Genomic DNA, 23,142 nt, shown 5'->3' with positions numbered 1-23,142 from the left:
GGAAGGAAGGAAGGAAGGAAGGAAGGAAGGAAGGAGGAAAGGCAGATTTCCCGTGGTTCCAACTTACTGCCCATAGTGGTAAAGACTCCCACAAGGAAATCAGCAATCTGGATCTGGTCCGGGCTGCCCTGGAGAAGTCGCAGACCCTCGAAAAACATTCGAGCAGCTTCGTAAGGCTGAAGCAACCTCAGCAAGGAGTAACCAGCCCGGTAGTATCCCTGGGACAGAAGAAAAGCAAACCCGTAACTCACCCATCCCTCTAACCAGCTGCTAAAAGGAAAGGCAAGATTGATGACATGGGGAAATGAGCTGGAGAGGTTTCACTTCTGTGTCAACACAGATTTCTAACAAGCACTGGCTACAGGATTTCCACGTTACGTTCTGTGCCACAGTTTTCCTGTCATTTTTTAACTGCCAAGAAAACAATCATTTCCAAATGCATGACTTCTACTGCATCTAACGTAGGACAGAGCGAAGGAAGCGGGCCCGCTTCCAAGTACATGTGTGGCTTAGTTATTCACGCAACAAATCACAGCCCTGGCAAGAAGAGAATGAAAAAAAATCCTCCGACGACAGCGTTCCAGAAAAGAATGAGATTGTCATGTAAACACAGAACTTGTTCGCTGCTCCTTTCAATCAAAGTCAACACGACTTCCACGGGTACACAGCTGGAAAAAAAAGTTGTCATGACAAGCGTTGAGGTATATCGAGCTCCACGTTATAGGCATTGTATACCGGAGGCAAACATTGTTTATTTCTGTGGAGAGGAAAATTACAATGATTGTTGGAGGAAAATGGCTGACTTTTGCCTACACAAAATGGTGCGCCTTGAGTAGGAGCAAAATGACATTGCCTTCCCCCTCTTTGATTCTCTAAAGGAATCCACACCAGGATCTATCATGACAACATTCTAAGATAATGAAAGGTGTCCACCAACTGGGTTCACACAAAAAGAAGCACTTAAAAATTCCACTGAACACCAAATCTCTGACTATTGATTTGTTTTCACCTTCATTTGAAACATCATTAGATGACAACGAGGAAAAAAAGGGTTGGGAGAATGTCTGGGTTTTTTTTGCCCAACCCAGTAAGCTGGATACAGAATTCCCCGCTTCCTTCCCTTCCTCAGATTTTAGTTTCTTTCATCTTTTATTTTGGTGGGGAGAGGAAAGGGGTTCAGAATAGGCCACCCCAAAATATGGCACTCGGCCTAAGGATTATCTTGAGCCCAAGGCATTTGAGATTCAAAAGATGTGGAAGGAAACCTTCCTGGAGCTCCCCTGATCTGAGTAAAAGCAGAAAGTCTAAGAAATGAGGACTGCCATAAATTTTCTCTCCCAGGGAATTTTTATGGCCATGAAGAAGACGGACATTGGCACTGAGCCGGCCCAGCGCTGCTAAACATTACTGAGATAGCCCTTCTCTCCCCTCTCATGAGTTTCCCCCACGTGTGTGCATGTGCATTCCCACAGTCCGCAGCCCCCCGACGTCTAAACCCCTCTCCTTTGTCTGTCCCGCCTCCACACTTTACCACTCTGTTAAAAATGTATAGGGGCGCCTGGGTGGCTCAGTCGGTTAAGCATCCGATTTCAGCTCAGGTCATAATCTCACACTCCATGCGTTCGAGCCCCGCATCGGGCTCTGCTGACAGCTCAGAGCCTGGAGCCTGCTTCGGATTCTGTGTCTGCCTCTCTCTGTCCCTCCCCCGCTCCCACTCCGTCTCTCTCAGTCTCAAAAATGAACAGATGTTTAAAAAAAAATTATTTAAGGAAAGGCTGAAGGTGAAATAGGCAAATCCCTCCCTCGAGGATGGAGAACATGCAGGTCAAAACCCCTCGCCCCTTCCCACTGTTCCGTACACAAAATGCAGATCCCTGAGAAGACAACACAAACTCTTATGTCCTGAGTGCCAACAACTCGAACCAAGGTCTCCTTAATCCTTGAAGCGACTCTGAGACCTAAGCAGCCACTCCCTACACAGTGGGGGAAAGGAAGGCTTAAGGAAGGAAACGCATTTCCTCCCATGCTGAAACCAGTCTGCCGCACAGCAGAGCAGCGGGGAGAAAGGCCTACGCGTTTCTGACCTTGGAGCCTTGCCATAAATGGTCCGTATCACTCACGTGACACTTAATTGTCTGTGCCTCAGATGGCTCCAGAATGGCAACTCCTTTATGGTCTCCGATTTTGCTTTTTGTCCTCTCCCCACCTTGACCGAGAGTTACTCAACAGCTGGGCTGGTGTCTCCCTGGCCTTTTGCTCACCCTGAGGCAGGAAGAACTCGAAGACTGACAGCATTTTAGCTGCGGAAAACGATCAAATACTCATTTAAATACTCATTTACCGATCTTTGTTAACCCCTGGTGGGGGGGTGGGGGTGGGGGTGGATTGCTGGCCATTCGAACCTCCCCCCACCCCCATCCCTCCAACGGAGCTGATTTTGAAGAAGTGCTTCGGAAGAAGTAATCGGTGCCATGTGGGTCCGCCCAGCTTGCACCTGCAACACAGCTTAGCTCAAATGAAACTCGGAAACATCAAAGTACACTTCGGACTACGAGTAGTGGTGAAACTACATCAGAGCACAACGAGCTCCACCTGCAAGGGCATTGCCACACCTGGCCCTCACTGTTCCCGGTCTTCTCCAGACAGGCTCACACGCCCTACGGGCACCTGTGTGAAGTGCAAAGGATTGAATGAGATGCACTCCTCATACTTCCATTTTAAAAAGAAGGGAGGAAGGAGGCAGGGCCCCCCAGCTGTCCCCGTACCTTCACGTAGGTTGGATCCCACTGGAGACATTCCTTGGCCGCCACAAAGGCCTCATTCCATTTCCCGAGGCTGTAAAATGCACTGGATTTGTTGCACAGCAGGACGGCCAGCTCCCTGGGGGGAACCCTGTCAGAAAGAACCAACCGGTGGTCAGTAGAGCCCGAGCCATCTTTCTGCAAATGCAGAAAACCACCTTCGAGGTCACAATTCTGGGGCTGACTGCCACCATCACCAGCTAAGGTCCCAATTACACCGATCACATCTGACCCCCCAGCCCCCAGAAATCCCGGGGCATTGGCAAAGTGCAACCACTCCCAAATCCTCTGCTCCTTTTCATGACAGATGTTCTCAACACCTTGGTTCTACCTCTGACTGATCTCCAGGATCTTTTCATTTTTTAGAGACCGTTGGTGAAGCTTCTGTGAAAATGGTGACTGGTCCTGGAGCGCTGGGGTGGCTCAGTCAAGTGTCCGACTTCAGCTCAGGTTACATTCTCACAAGTCATGGGTTTGAGCCCCACATCAGGCTCTGTGCCGACAGCTCGGAGCCTGCTTTGGATTCTGTGTCTCCCTCTCTCTCTGCCCCTCCCCTGATCATGCTCTGTCTCTGTCTCTGTCTCTCAAAAATAAGTAAGTGTTAAAAAAAAAAATTTTTTTTTTAAAGTTAGGTGATGCAGATAAGCACAAATAAAAAGCAAAGTAAACATCACCTCTACAACTGCCCCATCGTCAGTGCTTTGTTTCCGGCTTCTGTCCCCTTAAGTTGAAGGGATGAGGCCCCAGAGGTGCACAGAAGAGGCAGTGGGGCGGTCAGTGGGTGATCGATCAGCAGGGGCTGACTGCAGGTGTCCCGCCCAGATAACCTAGGCCGTGCAGCCATCCACAGCTGCAGTGAGCACTGGCTGCCACTAGGGGCTCCCATGGCCCTGTTCTCCAGATTCGCCCTCAACCTAACGGGAGCTGCCCTCTCCCCGGGAAGTTGTGCCCCTGGTGCGGACTAAATTGTGCCTCTCCGTCCATATGTCGAAGCCCTGGCCCCCCTGTGTGATGCTATTTGGAGATGGAGCCTTTCAGGACGTAATTAGGTTTAGATGAGGTCATGACGTGAGGCCCTCATAAGATTAGTGCTCTTATGTGAAGAGACCCCAGAGAGCGTCCTCTCTCTCTCTCTCTCTCTCTCTCAATCTCTCTCTCTCTCAATCTCTCTCTCTCTTGCTCTGCCGTGTGATGATGATTCAGAGCGAAGGTACCCATCCGCAGACCAGGAAGAGGGCTTTCACCGGAAACTGAGCTGGCCAGCACCTTGATCTCAGACTTACCAGCCTCAGAACCGTGAGGAGTAAGTTCCTGTTGTTGACTCCGCCCGGTCAATGGCATGTTGTTTTGGCAGCCCAAGCCCCACTCCTGAGGACAACTCCCCGGGGCCAGACAGCCTACAACCGAGGGTTGGCTGGCATGGGAACCAGAAGGTCAGCTCCCTGGCCCCAAAGTGGGACGGGCTCTGCAGTCCAGCTCATGCGCCAGAGCTCCCCAGGGGATCAGGCTGAAGCTGCCTCCAGAGGACGCACCGTCCCTGCTCGGAGCCCCTGCCCCTGCCCCATCCTCCTTCCCTCAGTCCCCTTCTCCTGAGAGCACTTGCTCAGCAAACCAAACGCACCTAAATCCCTATGTCAGCCGGCAGCGGCAGGGGGGAACAATGGCAGGAAGGTTATGAGAGATAATAGGGGAGGGTCCGGGCAGGGGTCCCTTTAGTGGCCCCACGGTGCGGGGCAGTCTACAGCCATAACCGCTACACCCGACTGCCTGTTTAAGAAAGTCAAATGCTTTGTGCTCGGGGCCCAGCTCTGACACCGTTCTGATCTGAGCCGGGAGGGGCGGAATTACAGGCCCAAATCAATGACACTCAACCCACATCCAGCTACTGGGTAGACACCAAGGTGACAGAAGGCAGGAGGTGGGAGCCGGGATTCAGTAATTTCATCCCGGGGCATTTCCCGGTACAAATGTAGGCCGCAGGCACCCCACAAATGCCAATCTCGGCCTCCTCTACTGCAGCGGTCCCCCAAGTATGGTCTGGGAGTGTCTGGTGTGCCCCAAGACCATCTCAGGTGGCCCACAAGGTCAAAATATTTTCCCAACGATAGCAGGCTGAATAATAGTCCCCCAATAATGGTACCACTTGTTGGCCAAAGAAACTTTGCAGATGTGATTAATTTACAGATCTTGGGGTGAGATTGTCCTGGATCAGGATACAACCACAAGAGTCCTTATGGGAGAGGGACAGAGGGAGACGTGGCTGTAGCAGAGGAGAGAGTGACATGACGTGGCAGCACACTGGGAAGAGACGCTTTGAGGATGAAGGAAGGGACCACAAGCCAAGCCGGGCAGGCAGCCAGCCAGAGCCGAAAGAGGCAAGAAATGGGTTCTCCTCTGCAAAAGACCAGCCCCACCAGCACCCCGATTTTAGCTTCGGGAGACTCATCTCAGCTTCTGACCGCCAGAACTATAGGATAATAAACGGTGTTTTCAGCCGCTAAATTGTGGTCATTAGTCACAGCGGTAACAGGGGACCACGCATGTGTCTTTTTCACACGTTCTCTCCCATGTGTGCGGGGAATCTTCCAGAGGCTACACGACGCGTGGTATCACAGTGGATTGAACGCAGAAGCAGATACGAGAAGTCGGATGCCTTCTGTTGGGACAGACATTAAAGAGGTCTGCAAAAATGAAAACTGGGCCAGCCACCCTTCTCACTAAATTTTCAGCTTTGGAAAACATACTTATTTTGCATTATAATGTGTTACTTCCGTTAACACATAATGGGCTTATTACTGATCTTTTCAATAGATGCTTAAAAACGTATTTTAAGCTTATCTCCGTTTTAAATTCAAATACAGGCTCTACTGAAAGCTACACCCTACACAGACAACAGCTCTTAGCTGTTAAGCACGCTGCGATAATAAAAATGTTTGGGAACAGGTCTCCTGAAAGCCGAGGGGGCAGAGGAAGGGGTGGACCTGAGTCCCCCTGGGGTACACACGGTAGCCTGGGGGTAAACATCACAGATGATCAAGAAAGTGAGAGAGATGGCCATTGAGAGAGGCTGGGGGCTGGGATCGTCCCAGGAACTCAGATTCCCACAACCAGACAGAAGGGGAAATTGTGCAATGCTTACCAACAGCGTCCTACGTTTCACTTTCTATTTCTCCGGTACTTGGTATTCTCTGTGCAGTTTCTGAGCTCACAGCACAGAGCAGATAAATAGGAAGTGGGCGAGAAAGAAAACAGAAACTAGGCGGCGTGATAAGAAATGAAAACATAAGCGGCAGAGTGAGTTTCCTTCCATTTGCTACAAAACAAACAAACAAACAAAAACAAAAAACGAAAGGTGAGGAGTAAATCCCAGCACTTACCCCCACGGATATAACTGCAGGAGAATCTGGATGGCCTCATCATACTTTCTGATGGCCAGAGAGAAGTTCCCGTTCTTAAGAACTTGGTTGCCAGATTCTTTCAACAGCTCAGCGTAAGCTGTGGGGTCCATCCTGTGAGCAGAGAGACGGGGTGGGGGGAAAAGGCTGGCGGCCCGGCCGCTCTCCCTTCACGTCTGCATTGCTGACTGTGTGGAGAGGCACTTGGTTCATTCTGGCCCCACCCACCTGCCAAGCACATCCTGACAACACCCCTCACCACCAGGGGACCACACGGGGCTCTTCTTTTTCCGACTTCAGTGGCAGCAGCCGGGGGGGGGGGGGGGGGGGGGGGGGGGGGGGAGGCGGGGGAGGGGGTGGATTCCATTTATTCGGATTCCATTTATTCTGTGCTAATGGCCTGGCCAGGCACTGAGTGGTGAGGCTGCTTCTGCCCACAAGACGACTGACACCTGGCAGGTCGTGTGTGCCCCAGAAGCGGCGGCTGTTCCCGAAACTGGCACTGTTGTTACCTTCTTGTTTACCCACCACCACGGCCCCCGTAAGGAGGCGCTGTCCCCGCGGTGCAGAGGCGGAAACTGAGGCTCCTGGAGGTTCAAGTCACCTGCCCCCGGTTCCGACCCGACGGCCAAGTTTCTGCTCCTGACCACTGCACCGCATCGACTACTGGTAGCGGCGAAACGCAGTGGATAGCCCTCCCATCCTCTTGGAAGGGGGGAAAGGTCTAGAGGCCTCCATATACGAGGGGTTAGGACACAGGGCCACAGCCACTGCCTCTTCCACCCTCTCCCCTTTCTCAAACACTCTAATATATTTGTCCCCGAGATTACTTCTTGCAGGTCGTACCTTCTGTCTTACTTTGTCGCCCTACAGACTAGCATATGAGGGCCATTTAAATATTCATGGTGTAACGGATTGGAATGCCAAACCCAGAAGGAATGCCAAACCCAGGCAACCCAGAAGGTTGCCTGTTACTGATTCTCTCTGATGTGTAGTCGGAGACAAGCGTCCAGAGCCTCACCTGCCCATGGACCCCAGAAGTGTTTGCTGAGCAAAGGTAGTAGAGAGGAGCTTGAACCCATAACCCCAAGATCAAGAGTTGCATGTTCTACTGACTAAGCCAGCCAGGTGTCCCAATATGGCTCTTTTAGAAATAACTCCCCGGGGCACCCGAGTGCCTCAGTCAGTTAAGCGTCCAACTCCCGATTTCGGCTCAGGTCACGAGCTCACAGTTGTGAGATCGAGCCCCACGTCATGCTCTGACCTGAGCACCAAGCCAGCTTGGCATTCTCTCTCTCTGCCCCTCCACTGCTAGCTCTTTCTTTCTCTCTCTGTCTCTCTCAAAATAAATAAAAACTTTAAAAAATACTTCTCCACTGCAAGAAAAGGCCACAAATTTGTCCAAAATGTGTAAGGCTGTAAGCCCACAATTCACAGAGGAATACAAGTAATTTCTAAATATATGGAGAGTGAATAAAAAAGATCACTCTCACTAGAGAGCAAAGAAATGAAGAATTACAGCAACAAGGTATCATGGGGAAATACTTAAACAATTAAAAGAATGACCCCAAATGTTGGGGGCTGTCATATACCGCTTAGAGGGGAAATGTACTACATCACGGACAGATTCAGTCTTATGGATATTTGCCACAGTGAAATGTGGAAATAACCCTAAATGTCCTATGACTCGTAATGGATTTGAATCGGTTATAGAATACCCATATTGGGGGGGGGGCACCTGGGTGGCTCAGTCGGTTGAGCTTCTGACTTCCGCTCAGGTCATGATCTCACAGTTTGTGAGTTTGGGCCCCGCGTCAGGCCCTGTGCTGACAGCTCGGAGCCTGGAGTCTGCTTCGGATTCTGTGTCTCCCTCTCTCTCTGCCCCTAACCCACTTGCATTCTGTCTCTGTCTCTCTCAAAAATAAATAAACATTAAAAAAAAATTTTTTTTAAATATATCCATATGGGAGAATACCATTAATTAAAAAATCATGTTGTAGGGGCGCCTGGGTGGCTCAGTCGGTTAAGCGGCCAACTTCAGCTCAGGTCATGACCTCGCAGTCCGTGAGTTCGAGCCCTGCGTCGGGCTCTGGGCTGATGGCTCGGAGCCTGGAGCCTGCTTCCGATTCTGTGTCTCCCTCTCTCTCTGACCCTCCCCCGTTCATGCTCTGTCTCTCTCTGTCTCAAAAATAAATAAACGTTAAAAGTCATGTTGTAAAAGAACATTTAATGATTGGCTATGTTAGTAAATGAAAAGTACAGTCTACATAAATAGGTGTATAATCCCAAACTGAATTTTTAACACATATAATATATTGAAAATATGCCAAAATGAAACACCATTGAGATTAGGCAGGGTTTTAATTTTCCTTCTTGTACTTTTCTGAATTCCCAGCTGCTCTACAATGAACATTAATAATCAGAATATAAATGTTATTAAAATGAGACTCTTTAAGGGCTTAATTGAAGAATTCAAACACAAAACATTTCCACTCTATTTACGAATACAATAAAAACAATTCATGTCAGAATTTTCGGGTTGTTTCCACCAACAGTGGGCTTTTAATGTTAGGTGAGCAAACGTCAAATGTATTCCTTCTCTTGTTTCTGCTTTTTCTCGGTAAGATGACGTCACGGGAAATAGGGGGATTGCCAGCCACACAGAAGGCTTTTTGCCTCTTTTTTTTTTTTTTTAAGTTTTTATTTATTTATTTTGAGACAGAGACAGCGTGAGTGGGGGAGGGGCAGAGAGAGCGGGAGAGAGAGACAGAATCCCAAGCAGGCTCCGCACGGTCAGCGCAGAGCCCAAGGCAGGGCTCGAACTCACGAAAGAGCGAGATCATGACCTGAGCTGAAACTGAGAGTCAGATGCTTGACCGGCAGGGCCGTCCAGGCGCCCCGCCCCGGCTTTTGGCTTCTTATTAGGATTTATTAGCAGCCACGGTCTCATGATAGGGAAGAATGCTTTATATCTCTTCCTTAGAACACAGAGGGCTTGGTGGTTGAGTCTGCTTTTTTTTAAGCAACCGGGCAGTCTGTTTATAGGATGAAATTGTTAAGTACAAATGGTAATGACATACAGTTGATGGCTAATACGTACCAAGTGCCTACTTTGTGCCTGACATCAATCACGCCGTTTCATTCTTACAAGAAAACCCACGAGGGAGTCATGACTGCATCCCTGTCTGACACACAGGGACACGGCAGCAGAGAGAAGTTAAGCTACTTGCCGCAGTGACACAGAAAGTCGTGGCACTACAGTGCACACCTAGGTGATGTGACCTTGAACTACAGTCTGAAAGGCCAGGACAGGGGCTCAAAGGTCAGCACCCAGTCAATCCCCAAGGCATGTGATGATTTGGCTGGCACCGAGCCCTCACTTCCAGGGTCTTTTTTGGTGTGATGAAAGCCCAAAGTAGATAGTCTCACAGCTGTGGCGCTGGCTGGCAGTCATTTTCACTGTGTCCCCGTCAGGATTCAAGGTCCAGTTGTGGGGAGGTGTCATGGGCTGCCTGGCTACACCCAAGGAAGTAGAAATAAGAAAAATACAAGTGCCCTCGGTAGATTTTTTTAAACCAGCAAGTCTGAAACAAAGCAGATCCAGGTTGTTATAGCTTTTATTACTTGTTGTCTATATACACATGAAACCCTGTAACTGCCTTATAGGAATAGAGCAAAAACTTCAGACAGGGCTGGGCATGGGGCCACTAAAAATGGGCACAGGGAAGCTTTACCTTCATGCGTCATCTGAGCACTAGAAATCTTGGTAGCAAATTCACTTTTCTTGTTCTTGGGTTTTTTTTTTTTTCTTTTTTATGAAAATCCTTTCAAAAAACCCTGCAAAGACAGTCAATGATTTAAGACGAACCCTGGAATGCTGGGGATAGACAGTTCCGAACCAAGGCCAGGGGGAAGAGTTCTTAAAACTGACTCCTTCCTACTCCCCACAGGAGAGAAGGTGGCCACAGACAGTCTGGGATAGAAATCCAAAGTCAGAACTCATTCTGGAGATTCCAATTTGTTTTCTTTGCCCTTCTTTCTCTTTTCTTTTCTTTCCCCCCTCCTCCCCCCGGGGGAAGGCTTGTAAATGCTGATGGGGAAGACTAGAGGTTTTCTGGAGAAACTCACCCAAATTTTTTTCAAAAGGCCTGTGGAAAAGTATGAGGTGCTGGACCCAAGCTTTTCCTACCTGGGTGTTTAATTAGAACAAGAAAGACCAGATCACCGTGTGCACCCCGCAGACGTCTCACCAGCCTGCACCAACCCACCAAAGCCCAGCTCAGTGGCCTGCCATAAACCCCAGGGCTGTCCTAATCCAGCCAACCCCCTTTATCCAACAACTTTAAATGACTTCCACCTTAATTTATAGCCTCAATTACCCCCAACTACATGTTCACCAAAGTCAGGATGGTGATTTGAAAACCAATGGACTAGTTCAGCATCAAACCACCCTTGTGAAATTTACATCCTAAATGTAAATAAATAACAATCTCCCTAATATGTGGGGTCTCTTGACTGCTTTTATTTATTTTTTTTTTAATTTTTTTTTCAACGTTTTTTATTTATTTTTGGGACAGAGAGAGACAGAGCATGAACGGGGGAGGGGCAGAGAGAGAGGGAGACACAGAATCAGAAGCAGGCTCCAGGCTCCGAGCCATCAGCCCAGAGCCCGACGCGGGGCTCGAACTCACGGACGGCGAGATCATGACCTGGCTGAAGTCGGACGCTTAACCGACTGCGCCACCCAGGCGCCCCTCTTGACTGCTTTTAAAGCTATGCCTCTTTTAATGAAATTTTCACTTACTCACCCAACATATTCGTGCCTCTCAAGAGGATCTAGAACTTTAGATTACTCCAATGTTAATATTTACATGGAATTAACCTGGGTGAGGCACTGTCCTGGGCATCGGGGGTTTCGTGGTGAAAGGGCAACCACTATTTCACCTGCAAGAAGTTTATTGCCTGTTAGAGAGATGGACATAAAATAAATAACCACACAAATATTATAGCTAATGGATTGTTCCTCTGAAGCAGAAAAGTAGAGGGTAAAAGAAAGCTTATAAAATGAGAATATAACTTTAGAATGGGGAGGGCAAGTGACATGTAAGCCAAGCCCCAAAAATGAGTAGTTGGCCCAGTGAAGAATAGGGCCAGGGGAACAGTATATGCAAAGGCCCTGAGCTTCATCGTTCAAGAACTGCCAGGGGGTGGGGACAGAAGTGAGGCTGGGAAGTAATTGGCAATTGCTGTAAGAGATAAATAATCTGGGATCATGAAGGCCGACCAAGGATACCAGAATTCATCTTACATACGATTGAGAAAGCAGCCCTGTCCACTCCAACTTTCTATGATGACGGGAATGTTCTGTTTTGTACTGAGACAGTGGCCACCAGCCACCTGTGGCTATTACGCATTTGAAATGTGGCTGGTACAGAAGAACTGAATTGTTTGTTTCAGCTTCACTAACCTTAATTTACACAGCCACCTGTGACCCATGGCTACCATACTGGACAGGACAGCACCAGAGGCTTTTGAGCTGGGGATTAACAAAAACTAACTCCATCATGCTGGCTGCAGGCAAGATGGAGAGAAATGAACCAGTATAAGGCACATTCAGGAGGCAGACACTCTCCGTGGGACTAAAGGGCAGGAAGAGTCAACTCCAAAGCTTTTAGTCAAAATTAGCCTTGCGTTACAGAAATAGGAGCTCTAGGGGTCCCTGGGTGGCTCAGTCGGTTAGGCGTCCGACTTCAGCTTAGGTCATGAGCTCACGGTCTGTGGGTTCAGGCCCCGCGTCGGGCTCTGTGCTGACAGCTCAGAGCCTGGAACCTGCTTCGGATTCTGTGTCTCCCTCTCTCTCTACCTCTCCCCCACTTGTGCTCTGTCTCTCGCAAAAATAAACATTAAAAAAATTTTTTTAAAGAAATATAGAAAGCTCTGGTTTCAAACACAAATGGATATAATGTTGAATTATCTTCCACACACACACACACACACACACACACACACACACACAGCCTCGCCCTGAGGATCCATTCTGATGGCACTGAATCCAACGGTGTGAAGTACCCAATTTGGGGAAACACACAGAAGCCTGACAATGGATCACGTGTGACCGTCAGGGATGTGCCAGGTAGAAATATATTCTACAGGAAAAAGAGAAAAAAGGATCAAGAGAAAATCTCTAACATTTTAAAATATATTTACAAAACTTATCTGATTTTTAAAGGATGATACTAACATGGGAGTAGGCAGATGGGTGGGACAAAATAGAATATCCAGAAACAAATATATACTACTATCAAAGAACTCCATGTGTGATAAGGACGGATTTTTAATAGATAGGAAAAGAATGAGTCACTTTGGTACAACTGGCTGACCATCTGGAAAAGAAGTTAAATTTCTAACTCATACCGTGTGCTAGGCTAAACAATGGACACACACACCCCCGCCAAATCTGCCCGCGCCCCAATCCCCAGAACCCGTGAATGCAAAAGGGACTTTGGATATGTAGTTAAGATTATAGGCCTTTAGACAGGATATCATCCTGGATTATCTGGGTGAGCCCAGCCTAATCACTGAACCCTTACAAGCAGGAAACCTCTCCGGCTGGAGTCAGGAAGATGCCAGGGAAGAAGGCGGGAGAGATGTGGCACATGATGTGGAACAAGGGAAAGCCCAGCCCCATCACTGACTGCCTTGCTGGTGGAGAGAAGGCAACGTCAAGAGGAAGGGAGGCGGCCCTGGAACCTGACAGAGGCCCCTGGGTGACAGTCAGTGAGGACACAGGGCCCTCAACACTACAGCTGTAAGAACTAGATCCTGCCTGCAACGTGAATGAGCCTAGAAGGCGCTTCTCTGCAGACCTTCCTGTAAGAGCCCAGCCAGCCAACACCTTGACCTCAGCCAAGCTAACCCAGACTTCGGACCCATAGACTGTGACACAACCCGTTTATGTGGCCAAGTCTGTGGCATTTGACACGGGGACAATAGAAAACCAATACAAATCATATGATAAAATGCACAGCAACACAAAGAACCTCAAAAATATGTTGAACAAAAGCAGCCAGACTCAAAAAAGGACACACTGTGTGATCCCATTTGGATGACGTTCTAGAACCGGCAAATCTCAGAAATCAGAACAGCGGTTGCCTAAGGAGGGAGGGCCACTTTTGCGGGGAATGGAAATGTTCTAGATTTCGATGGACTGGTGGCCACACAGGTATATATACCTGCGAAAGCTCATTGAACAGTGCACTCAAAATCTGTGCCTTCTATTACATGCAAATAGCTCATTTAAAAAAAAATTGAAGAAAAGAAACCATAAAAGCCGTAAGAGAAAATGTAGGTACACATTGTAGATCATCTTCAGCTGCTCTAGGAGGAAATTTGGGAATACTGAACCAAGTGACACATCCACACGGCCTTTCAGCTGGCGATTCCACTTCCGGAAATCAATCTTACAGACTGATTGCACACACTGGAAACGGAACATGTACAAGATTATTCACTTGTCAACCCGTTTGTAATTAGAAAAGACTGGGACCAGCATTAATGCCCATTGACAGGAGACTGGTTTAATAAATCACAGTGCAGCTCTCCACCACAAAGTCTTACAAAAGTGTTTAAAAAGAAAGAACGAGGGGCGCCTGGGTGGCTCAGTTGGTTAAGCTCCGACTTCAGCTCAGGTCATGATCTCGCAGTCTGTGGGTTCAAGCCCCGCGTCAGGCTCTGTGCTGACAGCTCGGAGCCTGGAGCCTGCTTCGGATTCTGTGTCTCCTTCTCTGTCTGCCCCTCTCCTGCTCATGCTCTGTCTCTCTGTCTCTCTCTTAAAAAAAATTTTTTTAGGGGCGCCTGGGTGGCTCAGTCGGTTAAGCGTCTGACTTCAGCTCAGGTCACGATCTCGCAGTCCGTGGGTTCGAGCCCCGCATCGGGCTCTGGGCTGATGGCTCAGAGCCTGGAGCCTGCTTCCCATTCTGTGTCTCCCTCTCTCTCTCTCTCTCTGCCCCGCCCCCATTCATGCTCTGTCTCTCTCTGTCTCAAAAATAAATAAACGTTAAAAAAAAATTTTTTGGGGGCGCCTGGGTGGCTCGGTCGGTTAAGCGTCCGACTTCAGCTCAGGTCATGATCTCACAGTCCGTGAGTTCGAGCCCCGCGTCAGGCTCTGTGCTGACAGCTCAGAGCCTGGAGCCTGTTTCAGATTCTGTGTCTCCCTCTCTCTCTGCTCCTCCCCTGTTCATGCTCCGTCTCTCTCTGTCTCAAAAATAAAATAAACGTTAAAAAAAATTAAAAAAAAAAAAAAAATTTTTTTTTAATTAAAAAAAAATTTTTTTAAACTATGAGGCTGATCTAAGTAAGAGGAAGCCATGTCAAGATGCGCGATGACGTGAATAAAGCAAACTGGAGAACAATTTGTAGAGCAACTTGGAAAGCTTAGGGACATATTTGTGTATGTGTGTACGCTCAATCTACTGGGAGAAGTTCTGGAAGGCCTTAAGAAGCGAACAAGAGGGGCGCCTGGGTGGCGCAGTCGGTTAAGCGTCCGACTTCAGCTCAGGTCACGATCTCACAGTCCGTGAGTTCGAGCCCCGCGTCGGGCTCTGGGCTGATGGCCCGGAGCCTGGAGCCTGCTTCCGATTCTGTGTCTCCCTCTCTCTCTGCCCCTCCCCCGTTCATGCTCTGTCTCTCTCTGTCTCAAAAATAAATAAACGTTAAAAAAAAAAAAATTAAAAAAAAAAAGAAGCGAACAAGAGTGGTTATCTTTGGGGAGTAGGTCTGGGAATGGGAAGAACATTCCCAAACTATGATAGAATAAACTTCTGTTGACTTCAGTCACCCACTTTGTGGTAATTTGTTATCGCAGCCCTAGCAAACGAGTATGACACCCTCACTGAATATGCTCACAGAATCATATAAATAAAAAGGACTTAATAAAGTGACACTATTAGGCTAGTTTCCAGAGCAAGGAAACCAAGGCTCAAAGATTTGGGGGCCTGACCGCAGTCACAATGTAGTGAGCACCAGAGTTCAAACCTGGGCTTATCTCCTGGACCCCGGCACCCCGGTCCACACCACCTGTTGTGGGGGCAAAAGAGCCAGGGCCAGAACCCAGGTCTTGCCCCTAGTCTGTGAAGGTTTCGGTTAACGGTACCGGCCGTGACAACCTCCATAGGTTATTTGAGTGTAATCCCTGCAACATTTACAGAACCTTTGCTTTGTTTACCCAGCAAAGAGAAAATATTTGGTAGAAAACACAGCCTTAGTATTTGCCTGTTTCCACAGGGGATCCCTGAAATTACCAGTCAGTTAAATAGCTATAGCCGAGAAAATCGGAGATTTGAGGCCTTGGATGAGGGGAGAGAGGGGGTCAGCACTGCAACATCTGAAAATGGCCCCCAACTTTCTCCTTCTCTGCTGTGATTGTTCCTTTGAAAAGAAGGGTCCACACTTGCTTACAGGCCTTAATAAATCCTTGTCTAACGTGAAGCTGTAAAGAGGCACGAAATGGGCAAGCTGCTCTCCTTTCCCCCCTTTCTAGCGAATGAAAATAACAATTCAAATTGCTTAGGTAAAAGAAGGAAAGTTCTACAAGGCGGCCAATGAACCGACGTGAACGCACTCTGGGATGGCTGCTTGGCTCACCACAGAGGCCTTCTGACAGGAGGTGTGAGGTGCACAGAGGTAAACCCCAGCCCAGCCCTCACACCTGTTCTATGTGCCAGACCTGCAGGCCAGCGTTCCCCGACAGAACCTTTCCCTGGGACTTTGAACCTGAACTTTGGGAAGAGCTCCTCTGGTAGTGGCAGCTGAGGTAGGAGGCTCCAAAGGGGTACAGCCTTACCCCCACCCCGAGAAGAAGCCACTCTGGACTGAGAGTGGACAGAGAGCAGAAGAGGCAGAAAGAGGGGCTCCCTCCACATTCCCCTGCCTCCTCCCTAGTTACTGAAGTCATGGGCCACCTTCTAGAACTTTCCTTCTTTTACCTAAGCAATTTGAATCGTTGTTATTTTCGTTTGCTAGAAAGGGGGAAAGGAGAGCAGCGTGCCCATTTCATGCCTCTTTATAGCTTCACGTTAGACAAGGGTCTAAATCAGGGGTGTCCTGCCTCCACCCCACTCCAGACATCTCTAGTCACAGTATCCCTCCCTGCAGGGCTCGATGAGGCCTCAGAATCTTTCCCTCCACACTGACCCTAGGAGGTACACCCTGCCCCAGACGAATCCTATGTGCCACTCCCAGTTGCACACCAAAGATTTGGGCCAGAAACTAACTTGAGCATCTAAGCACGAACACCCACAGTGCCGTGACTAGGAAACAACAGGCCGAAGACAAGTCAGCTCTTCCCCACCTCGGCATACAGCTTCCAGAAGAGCTGTCCCCAGGTCTGGCTCACACACACCCTCCAGAGACATCTTCCTCGTCGGCCTGGGTTACTACAGTATCCGCCTTGCCACCCTCCCCTTACCCCAGCCTCACCCGACTCCAGCTTGGCCTCCTCCCCGCCACCAGGGAGATGGTCCCCAAATCCATCACATCGCCTTCTGTGTGGGGTTAAAAAGCCTCCAGGATCGGGGCACCAGGGTGACTCAGTTGGTTAAGTGTCCGACTTCGGCTCAGGGCATGATCTTGCAGTTCGTGGGTTCGAGCCCCGTGTCGGGCTCTGTGCTGACCGCTCAGAGCCTGGAGCCTGCTTTGGATTCTGTCTCTCTCTCTGCCCCTCTCCCGCTCCTGCTCTGTCTGTCTCTCTCAAAAATAAATAAACATTTAAAAATTAAATAAATAAATAAATAAATAAATAAACATTAAAAGGAATTTTTAAGTGTACCATCATATATGAAAATAAATTCAAAATGAATGAAAGACCTAAATATAAGACAGGAAACCATCAAAATCCTGGAGGAGAAAACAGGCAACAACCTCTTTGACATCATCCATAGCAACTACTAGATATGTCTCTGGAGGCAAGGGAACCAAAAGCAAAAATGAACTCTTGGGACCTCATCAACCTAAAAAGCTTCTGCACAGCAAAGGAAACAATCGACAAAACTAAAAGGCAACCTACAGAATGGGAGAAGATATTTGCAAACGACATATTGGATACAATCTTGTAAAGATACAAAATCTATAAAGAACTTTTCAAACTCAACACCCAAAACATAAACAGTCCAGTTTAAAAATGGGCAGAAGACATGAATAAATATTTTTCCAAAGAAGACATACAGATGATTAACAGACACATTAAAAAGATGCTCAACATCACTCATCATCAGGGAAATAGAAATCAAAACTATAATGAGATATCACCTCACACCCATCAGAATGACTAAAATTAACAACACAGGAAACAACTGATGTTGGGGAAAATGAGGAGAAAGGGGAACCCTCTTACACTGTTGATAGGAATGAATGCAAACTGGTGCAGCCACTCTAGAAAACGGTATGGAGGTTCCTCAAAAAGTTAAAAATAGAACTACCCTATAATCCAGCAATTGCACTACCACTTACCCAAAAGATACAAAAATGCTGATTCAAAGAGTTACATACACCCTGCTGTTTACAGCAGCATTATTGACAACAGCCAAACTACGGAAAGAGCCCAAATGTCCATCAACTGGTGCATGGATAAAGAAGATGTGATCATGGTAATTGGGGCGCCAGGGTGGCTCAGTCATTTAAGCATTCGACTCTTGGTTTTGGCTCAGGTCATGATTTCATGGTTCATGGATTCGAGCCCCACCTGGGACTCCATGCCAACGATGAAGAGCCTGCTTGGGATTCGCTCTCTCTCCCTCCCTCTATCTGCCCCTCCCACCTCTTCTTCTCAAAATAAATAAATAAACTTAAAAAAAAAAAAAGAAGATGTGATAATACATATACACCGGAATATTACTCGGCCATAAAAAAGGATGAAGTCTTGCCACTTGCAAAGATGGGGATGGAACTAGAGTGTATTACGCGAAGCAAGGTAAGTCAGTCCGGGAAAGACAAATATCATACGATTTCGCTCATATGTGCAATGTAAGAAACAAAACCAATGAACATGGTGGGGGGGTGAGAGAAAGGCAAACCATAAAACAGACTCTTTTTTTTTTTAAATTTTTTTTAACATTTATTTTTGAGACAGAGAGAGTCAGAGCATGAATGGGGGAGAGTCAGAGAGAGAGGGAGACACAGAATCTGAAACAGGCTCCAGACTCTGAGCTGTCAGCCCAGAGCCCGACGCGGGGCTCGAACTCGCAAGCCGCGAGATCGTGACCTGAGCCAAAGTTGGACGCTTAACCGACTGAGCCACCCGGGCGCCCCTAAAACAGACTCTTAACTATAGAAAACAAACTGAGGGTTGCTGAAGGAGAGATGGGTGGGGGGATGGGCTAAATGGGTGATGGGCATTAAGGAGGGCACTTGTTGGCATGAGCACTAAATGTGGCAGGTAAGTGATAAATCATTAAATTCTACACCTGAAACTAATATTACACTGCATGTTAACTAACTGGAATTTAAATAAAAACTTGAAAAAGGAAAAAAAAAAGGATACCATGGAGCCAAGTGTATCTGGGTGGCTCAGTCAGTAGAGCATGTGACTCTTTGATCTCTGGGTCATGAGTTTGAACCCCACATGGGGCACAAAGTTTACTTAAAATTTTTTCAATTAAAAAAAAATGTTGGGGCGCCTGGGTGGCTCAGTCGGTTGAGTGTCCGACTTCAGCTCAGGTCATGATCTCGCAGCTCTTGAGTTTGAGCCCCGAGTCGGGCTCTGTGCCGACAGCTCGGGGCCTGGAGCCTGCTTTGGATTCTGTGTCTCCTCCTCTCTCTCTGCCCCTCCCCCACTTGAATTCTGTCTCTGTCTCTCTCAAAAATAAATAAACATTTTTAAAAAATTGTTTTAATGTCTACGTGTACCCTCCACCGTCCCATAATTTCACAAAATAAGGAACATTTTAACTCCAAAAAAAAAAAGAAGAAGAAGGAAGAATGTAAACTCAGACTAAAAAATGCCGTTCTTGGAAAAGGATCGGCCAAGGTCTTTGCATCGTAGGCTTTGATAGTGTGCCGATGGTATGAGCTTTGAGAGACAGACATTCCAAATTCCCAAAACCACACCAGGTCTCTGAAAGCTACTCAAGAAATATCGCTGCATGCAAAGCTGGCTCAGTCGCAACTCCTACTTCTGAACTGGAGTCCTGGACTCTCGACGTCCCTCCCAGTCAGGGGCTAGCGGTGGGCACGGTCTCTCCTCAGTGTGTGCACAGATCGGCACCCTTCCATTTTGCTGTTGGAATGAGAGCAGCCTGAGGTAACATCGGCTAAAATTTATTGAGCACTTACTACGTGCCGGGCCCCGTGCTGAGACCTTCTCCGGCATTTTCTCACGGAACATCCCTAACGGTGCTAGTGAAGGAGGTGTAAGTATTATCCTGGCTGTACACATCAGGAAACTTTTTTGATCAAGGTGAAGGGAATTCTCCAAGCAAGGTACAAACCCAAGTCTGCTACCAAAAATCTGTGTCCACAGCTCCTCGGGGAGATGGATGTAGGAAGGGTGAGGGTGACCGGGGAAAACATAAAGGACGGCCTTCAAAATTGAAATCAAATCCAGGAGTGCCTGCCTGGCTCAGTTGGTAGCACATGCAACTCCTGATCTCAGAGTTGCGAGCTGGAGCCCCACACTGGGTATAGAGAGTCCTTAAAAATAGGGCACCTGGATGGCTCAGTCGGTTGAGCATCCAACTCTTGATTTCAGCTCAGGTCTCACGGTTCATGGGATCGAGCCCCACATCGGGCTCTGCGCTGACAGCACGGAGCCTGCTTGGGATTCTCTCTCTCTCCCTCTCCCTCTCTCTCTCTGCCCCTCCTCTGCTCATGAGGATGCGCTCTCTCTCTCTCTTTCTCTCTCTCTCAAAATAAATAAACTTTTAAAAAATAAATTGAATACAATAAACTCTTGAAAGAATGAAATAAAATCCCCGTAAAGGCAAACCTGAAGGAAACTGAAAAGTGAGCACTCTGTGCTCTGCTTCAGGACAGATGAGGGAGGTAAGCATCGGCCACCACAGGTTGCTTACAAATCCTGACCTGGCTTCTGTGCCAAGATAACTGCCATATTCCCCTCACGGGGAGCACCTGCTTGTGAAGTCAGGAGCAGCTCCCGAGGAAGCGACAAAGCCCTCCTACGACAGCCCTTGAAAAAAGGTGCTTTCTGATTCAGAGAGGGCTCAGTTTGAATACTCACAGCCCAGTCACCTCCTCCCCCAGGTCCACCCCCAAGCCTCTCCACAACCGCAACCTTTCAAATGCTGATTAATGGCCTCCATTGCACCTCCCATCCTCAAACCACAGCAGTCTGCTTCCCCCTCAATCTGGAAGGCAAGACAAGCCCTCCAGAGAAGCTAAAACACCATCTACTGCAGCGTGGGGAGGGTCTGGAGGTGCCCAGGAGCGCCTCATAAGCCAGTCTCCCCCAGACAGGGGCCCCTGAAGGACAACCCCATGAAAGGGAGGTCCCTTAGCAGCACCGGGACGAGCTGAGTTCTAGCTCCCGCTCTAAACACCAGCTGACAGATTCCCAAAACACAGGGCCTTGAACTTGGCCTTGAAAAAAGTATGAACTTTGGCCAGGCTGAACAATGTATTCATCCACAATCTCAGCCTTCTTAATAAAACACAGAACCATGTACACACATGCACACACACACGCACACACACACACACGCACACACTTTCCATGGCTCTTAAAACCGTTTAGAATAAACTCTCAATAGCTTAGATTCCCATTCTCAGCCTCTCACACACACCACCTTCAACTTAGCTTTCCAGCATTCTCCAATACTACGCCTGCCATGCTGTAGCCACACGACCCCAGATTTTTCTGGCTCCCTCCTTCTCCCATGCCTCTGCAAGGCTGGGGCACGTGTCAGAGGAGAATATGAGGATACGAGTGTGTCCTCCTCATAGGAAAGAAAGGCCCAAAACGTGGGATCAAGTCACACGTTACCTGGTACCACAGCAGCCGAGGCCTCAGTTTCCATCCTGGGAAACAGGGACAGCATCACCTATCTGACGGGACTCCCTGTGTCCTCAGTCAGTCAGCACAAATGAGTTGAATGCCTACCGCGTGCCAGGCACTCTGCTGGATGCCTGGGATATGGGGCTGAGCGTAACCGGCCAAAACACTGCTGCCCAGAAAGCTTACGTTCTGCTGCAGGGCCATCTGAAATATGGGTATTGCTCACAATACTTCTGTGAGAATCACATAACAGAATGTCTGAAACACACCAAACATAGAGCCGGGCTCCGGGTAAACCGTTAATATCCTTGCTAGTATTCTCTTGACGGTTAGAGTCTAAGCCCTTTTGTTCAGTATTATTCTTACTAAGAAGCTGCTTCTTTCACTTGGACTGTCCCTCTCTCCCTCCTGGCCCCCCTCAATCTGCCTGCTGGAAGCTCTCCTGTCTGTCTAGGCCTCGTTCAAAAATGGCCTCCCTTACTTCCTCCTGGGAAGGATTCAGGAGCTGGGAACTGTCTCGGGGCGCTTGTCTACGTCTCCACTGAGGTCTTCTCACGGGTCTGCCCGCCATCAGCTTTGTTCTACCAGCACGAGAAGCACCTGTGTCTCAGATGTTTCTATCCTCCATAGGCCAATGCAGGGCCTTCAGTTATATGAGAAGAACTGACTTGCAAAGAGTTAAGAAGAGGTAAAACCCCGAGGGGAGAAGAAAGGCCTCGTCAGAGAGAAAGTCTAAGGGCCAATCAGGACCCTTAGACCCTGGCCAACAAGTTTAGACTTGAGTGAGCCCTCAAAGTCACCATATTTTGAGCCTCCAGGGAGAGGGGACCCCAATGGGCTGAGGGATGAGCTGGCCCAAAGGTGACCAAAGGAGAGCACCCTGGAAGCCAGAGCTGGATATGACTCAAGGCTGTGACCCGAGTACTCTGGTCACAGGGAATCAAATTGACCAGTATGGCACTGTAATTCTCCATATTTTCTGCATTGTCGGGCAGTGGCATGGTTTCCCCCCAGATAGCATCAGCGTTTTCCAGGCTTGGCACTCATGTTCCCTTTCCCAGCGCTGCCCCACAGATCGGAGGACCCAGCGCTTAAAAAAATTCTCAGTCTACGTGTGGTTGGAACTTCAAACAGAGCCAAATTCGCACATGTCCCGGCTCTAACAGACACACAGAGAGTGAGTCCCATCAGCTAGCCAGGCCCACAAGAGCTCGGGCAAACATGTCATGGTGAGGGCAGGTGGGCACTGACACTGACCGGACAAAAGATGGAGTCAATTCGGCTAAACTGGTGTCACAGGTAAGGCTCGTTCACCTGTCCAAAAATTCAACAAGAAACAAGGAAACAAGGCAGTGCTTACTCATGAATGTTGAGACCAAGAAAAATGTCTGGTCAGGCAGAACAGACGAGCATTGCTCTTGGTTTGGGTGCTGTAACATTTGCGGGTTCTGACGTGTCTGTTCACCTCGTTCAATAGTTTTTGAGTTTCAGCCTGAATGTTCTCCCCACCACTGCCACCGTCCCCACCATCAGTCTCTGCTGCAACCTGAAGTGTCACCTCTGCTGAGGAGACTGTCCATTTCCCCCAAATTCCTCTTCCTTGTAAAGATTTCTTCCACCAAGGATTTGTTGGCCTTGAAAACTTCAGGCTGCACTCCAAGGAAACTTGTTACAAAAGCCATGAGCCATACTCCTGAGGCCAATATTGCACTGTATGCTAATTAAAATTTGAATTAAAAATATTTGTAAATAAATCAAATAAATTAAGAAGTAAAAGAAACTTTAAAACGTAGAAAGCCATGAGCCCACCGTCAGTTGTGTCACTGAGTGGAAAACCAGAGGCAAGCCAGTGACTTATGGGCTCGACTTCCCAAGGTGGGGAAAGGTAACAGAGAGCTTGTTCCTCAAGGTCAAATGAAACAATGCCACACTCTTGACAATG

The 23,142-nt window shown here is 48.3% G+C and overlaps 1 protein-coding gene across 1 annotated transcript in view; it reads right to left on the bottom strand.

Annotated features, from left to right (window-relative positions):
* The window catches only part of LOC125917224 (TPR and ankyrin repeat-containing protein 1-like), an 18,493-nt gene extending 12,031 nt beyond the window's left edge, over positions 1-6,462 (bottom strand). The window contains exons 1-3 of the mRNA XM_049623473.1: positions 6,179-6,462; positions 2,766-2,892; positions 68-218 (exon numbers count right to left, since the gene is read on the bottom strand). Of these exons, the coding sequence (XP_049479430.1) occupies positions 68-218; positions 2,766-2,892; positions 6,179-6,309 (409 nt within the window). The 5' untranslated portion in view covers positions 6,310-6,462. The remainder of the gene's footprint in view (positions 1-67; positions 219-2,765; positions 2,893-6,178) is intronic.
* Between the last annotated feature and the right edge of the window lie 16,680 nt (positions 6,463-23,142).

The sequence above is a fragment of the Panthera uncia genome, unplaced genomic scaffold (genome assembly GCF_023721935.1).
Source record: "Panthera uncia isolate 11264 unplaced genomic scaffold, Puncia_PCG_1.0 HiC_scaffold_1597, whole genome shotgun sequence".
In the NCBI taxonomy this organism is placed as follows: domain Eukaryota; kingdom Metazoa; phylum Chordata; class Mammalia; order Carnivora; family Felidae; genus Panthera; species Panthera uncia.
Note: the sequence above shows the minus strand (reverse complement) of the source record. Positions and strands in the feature narration are given on the sequence as shown.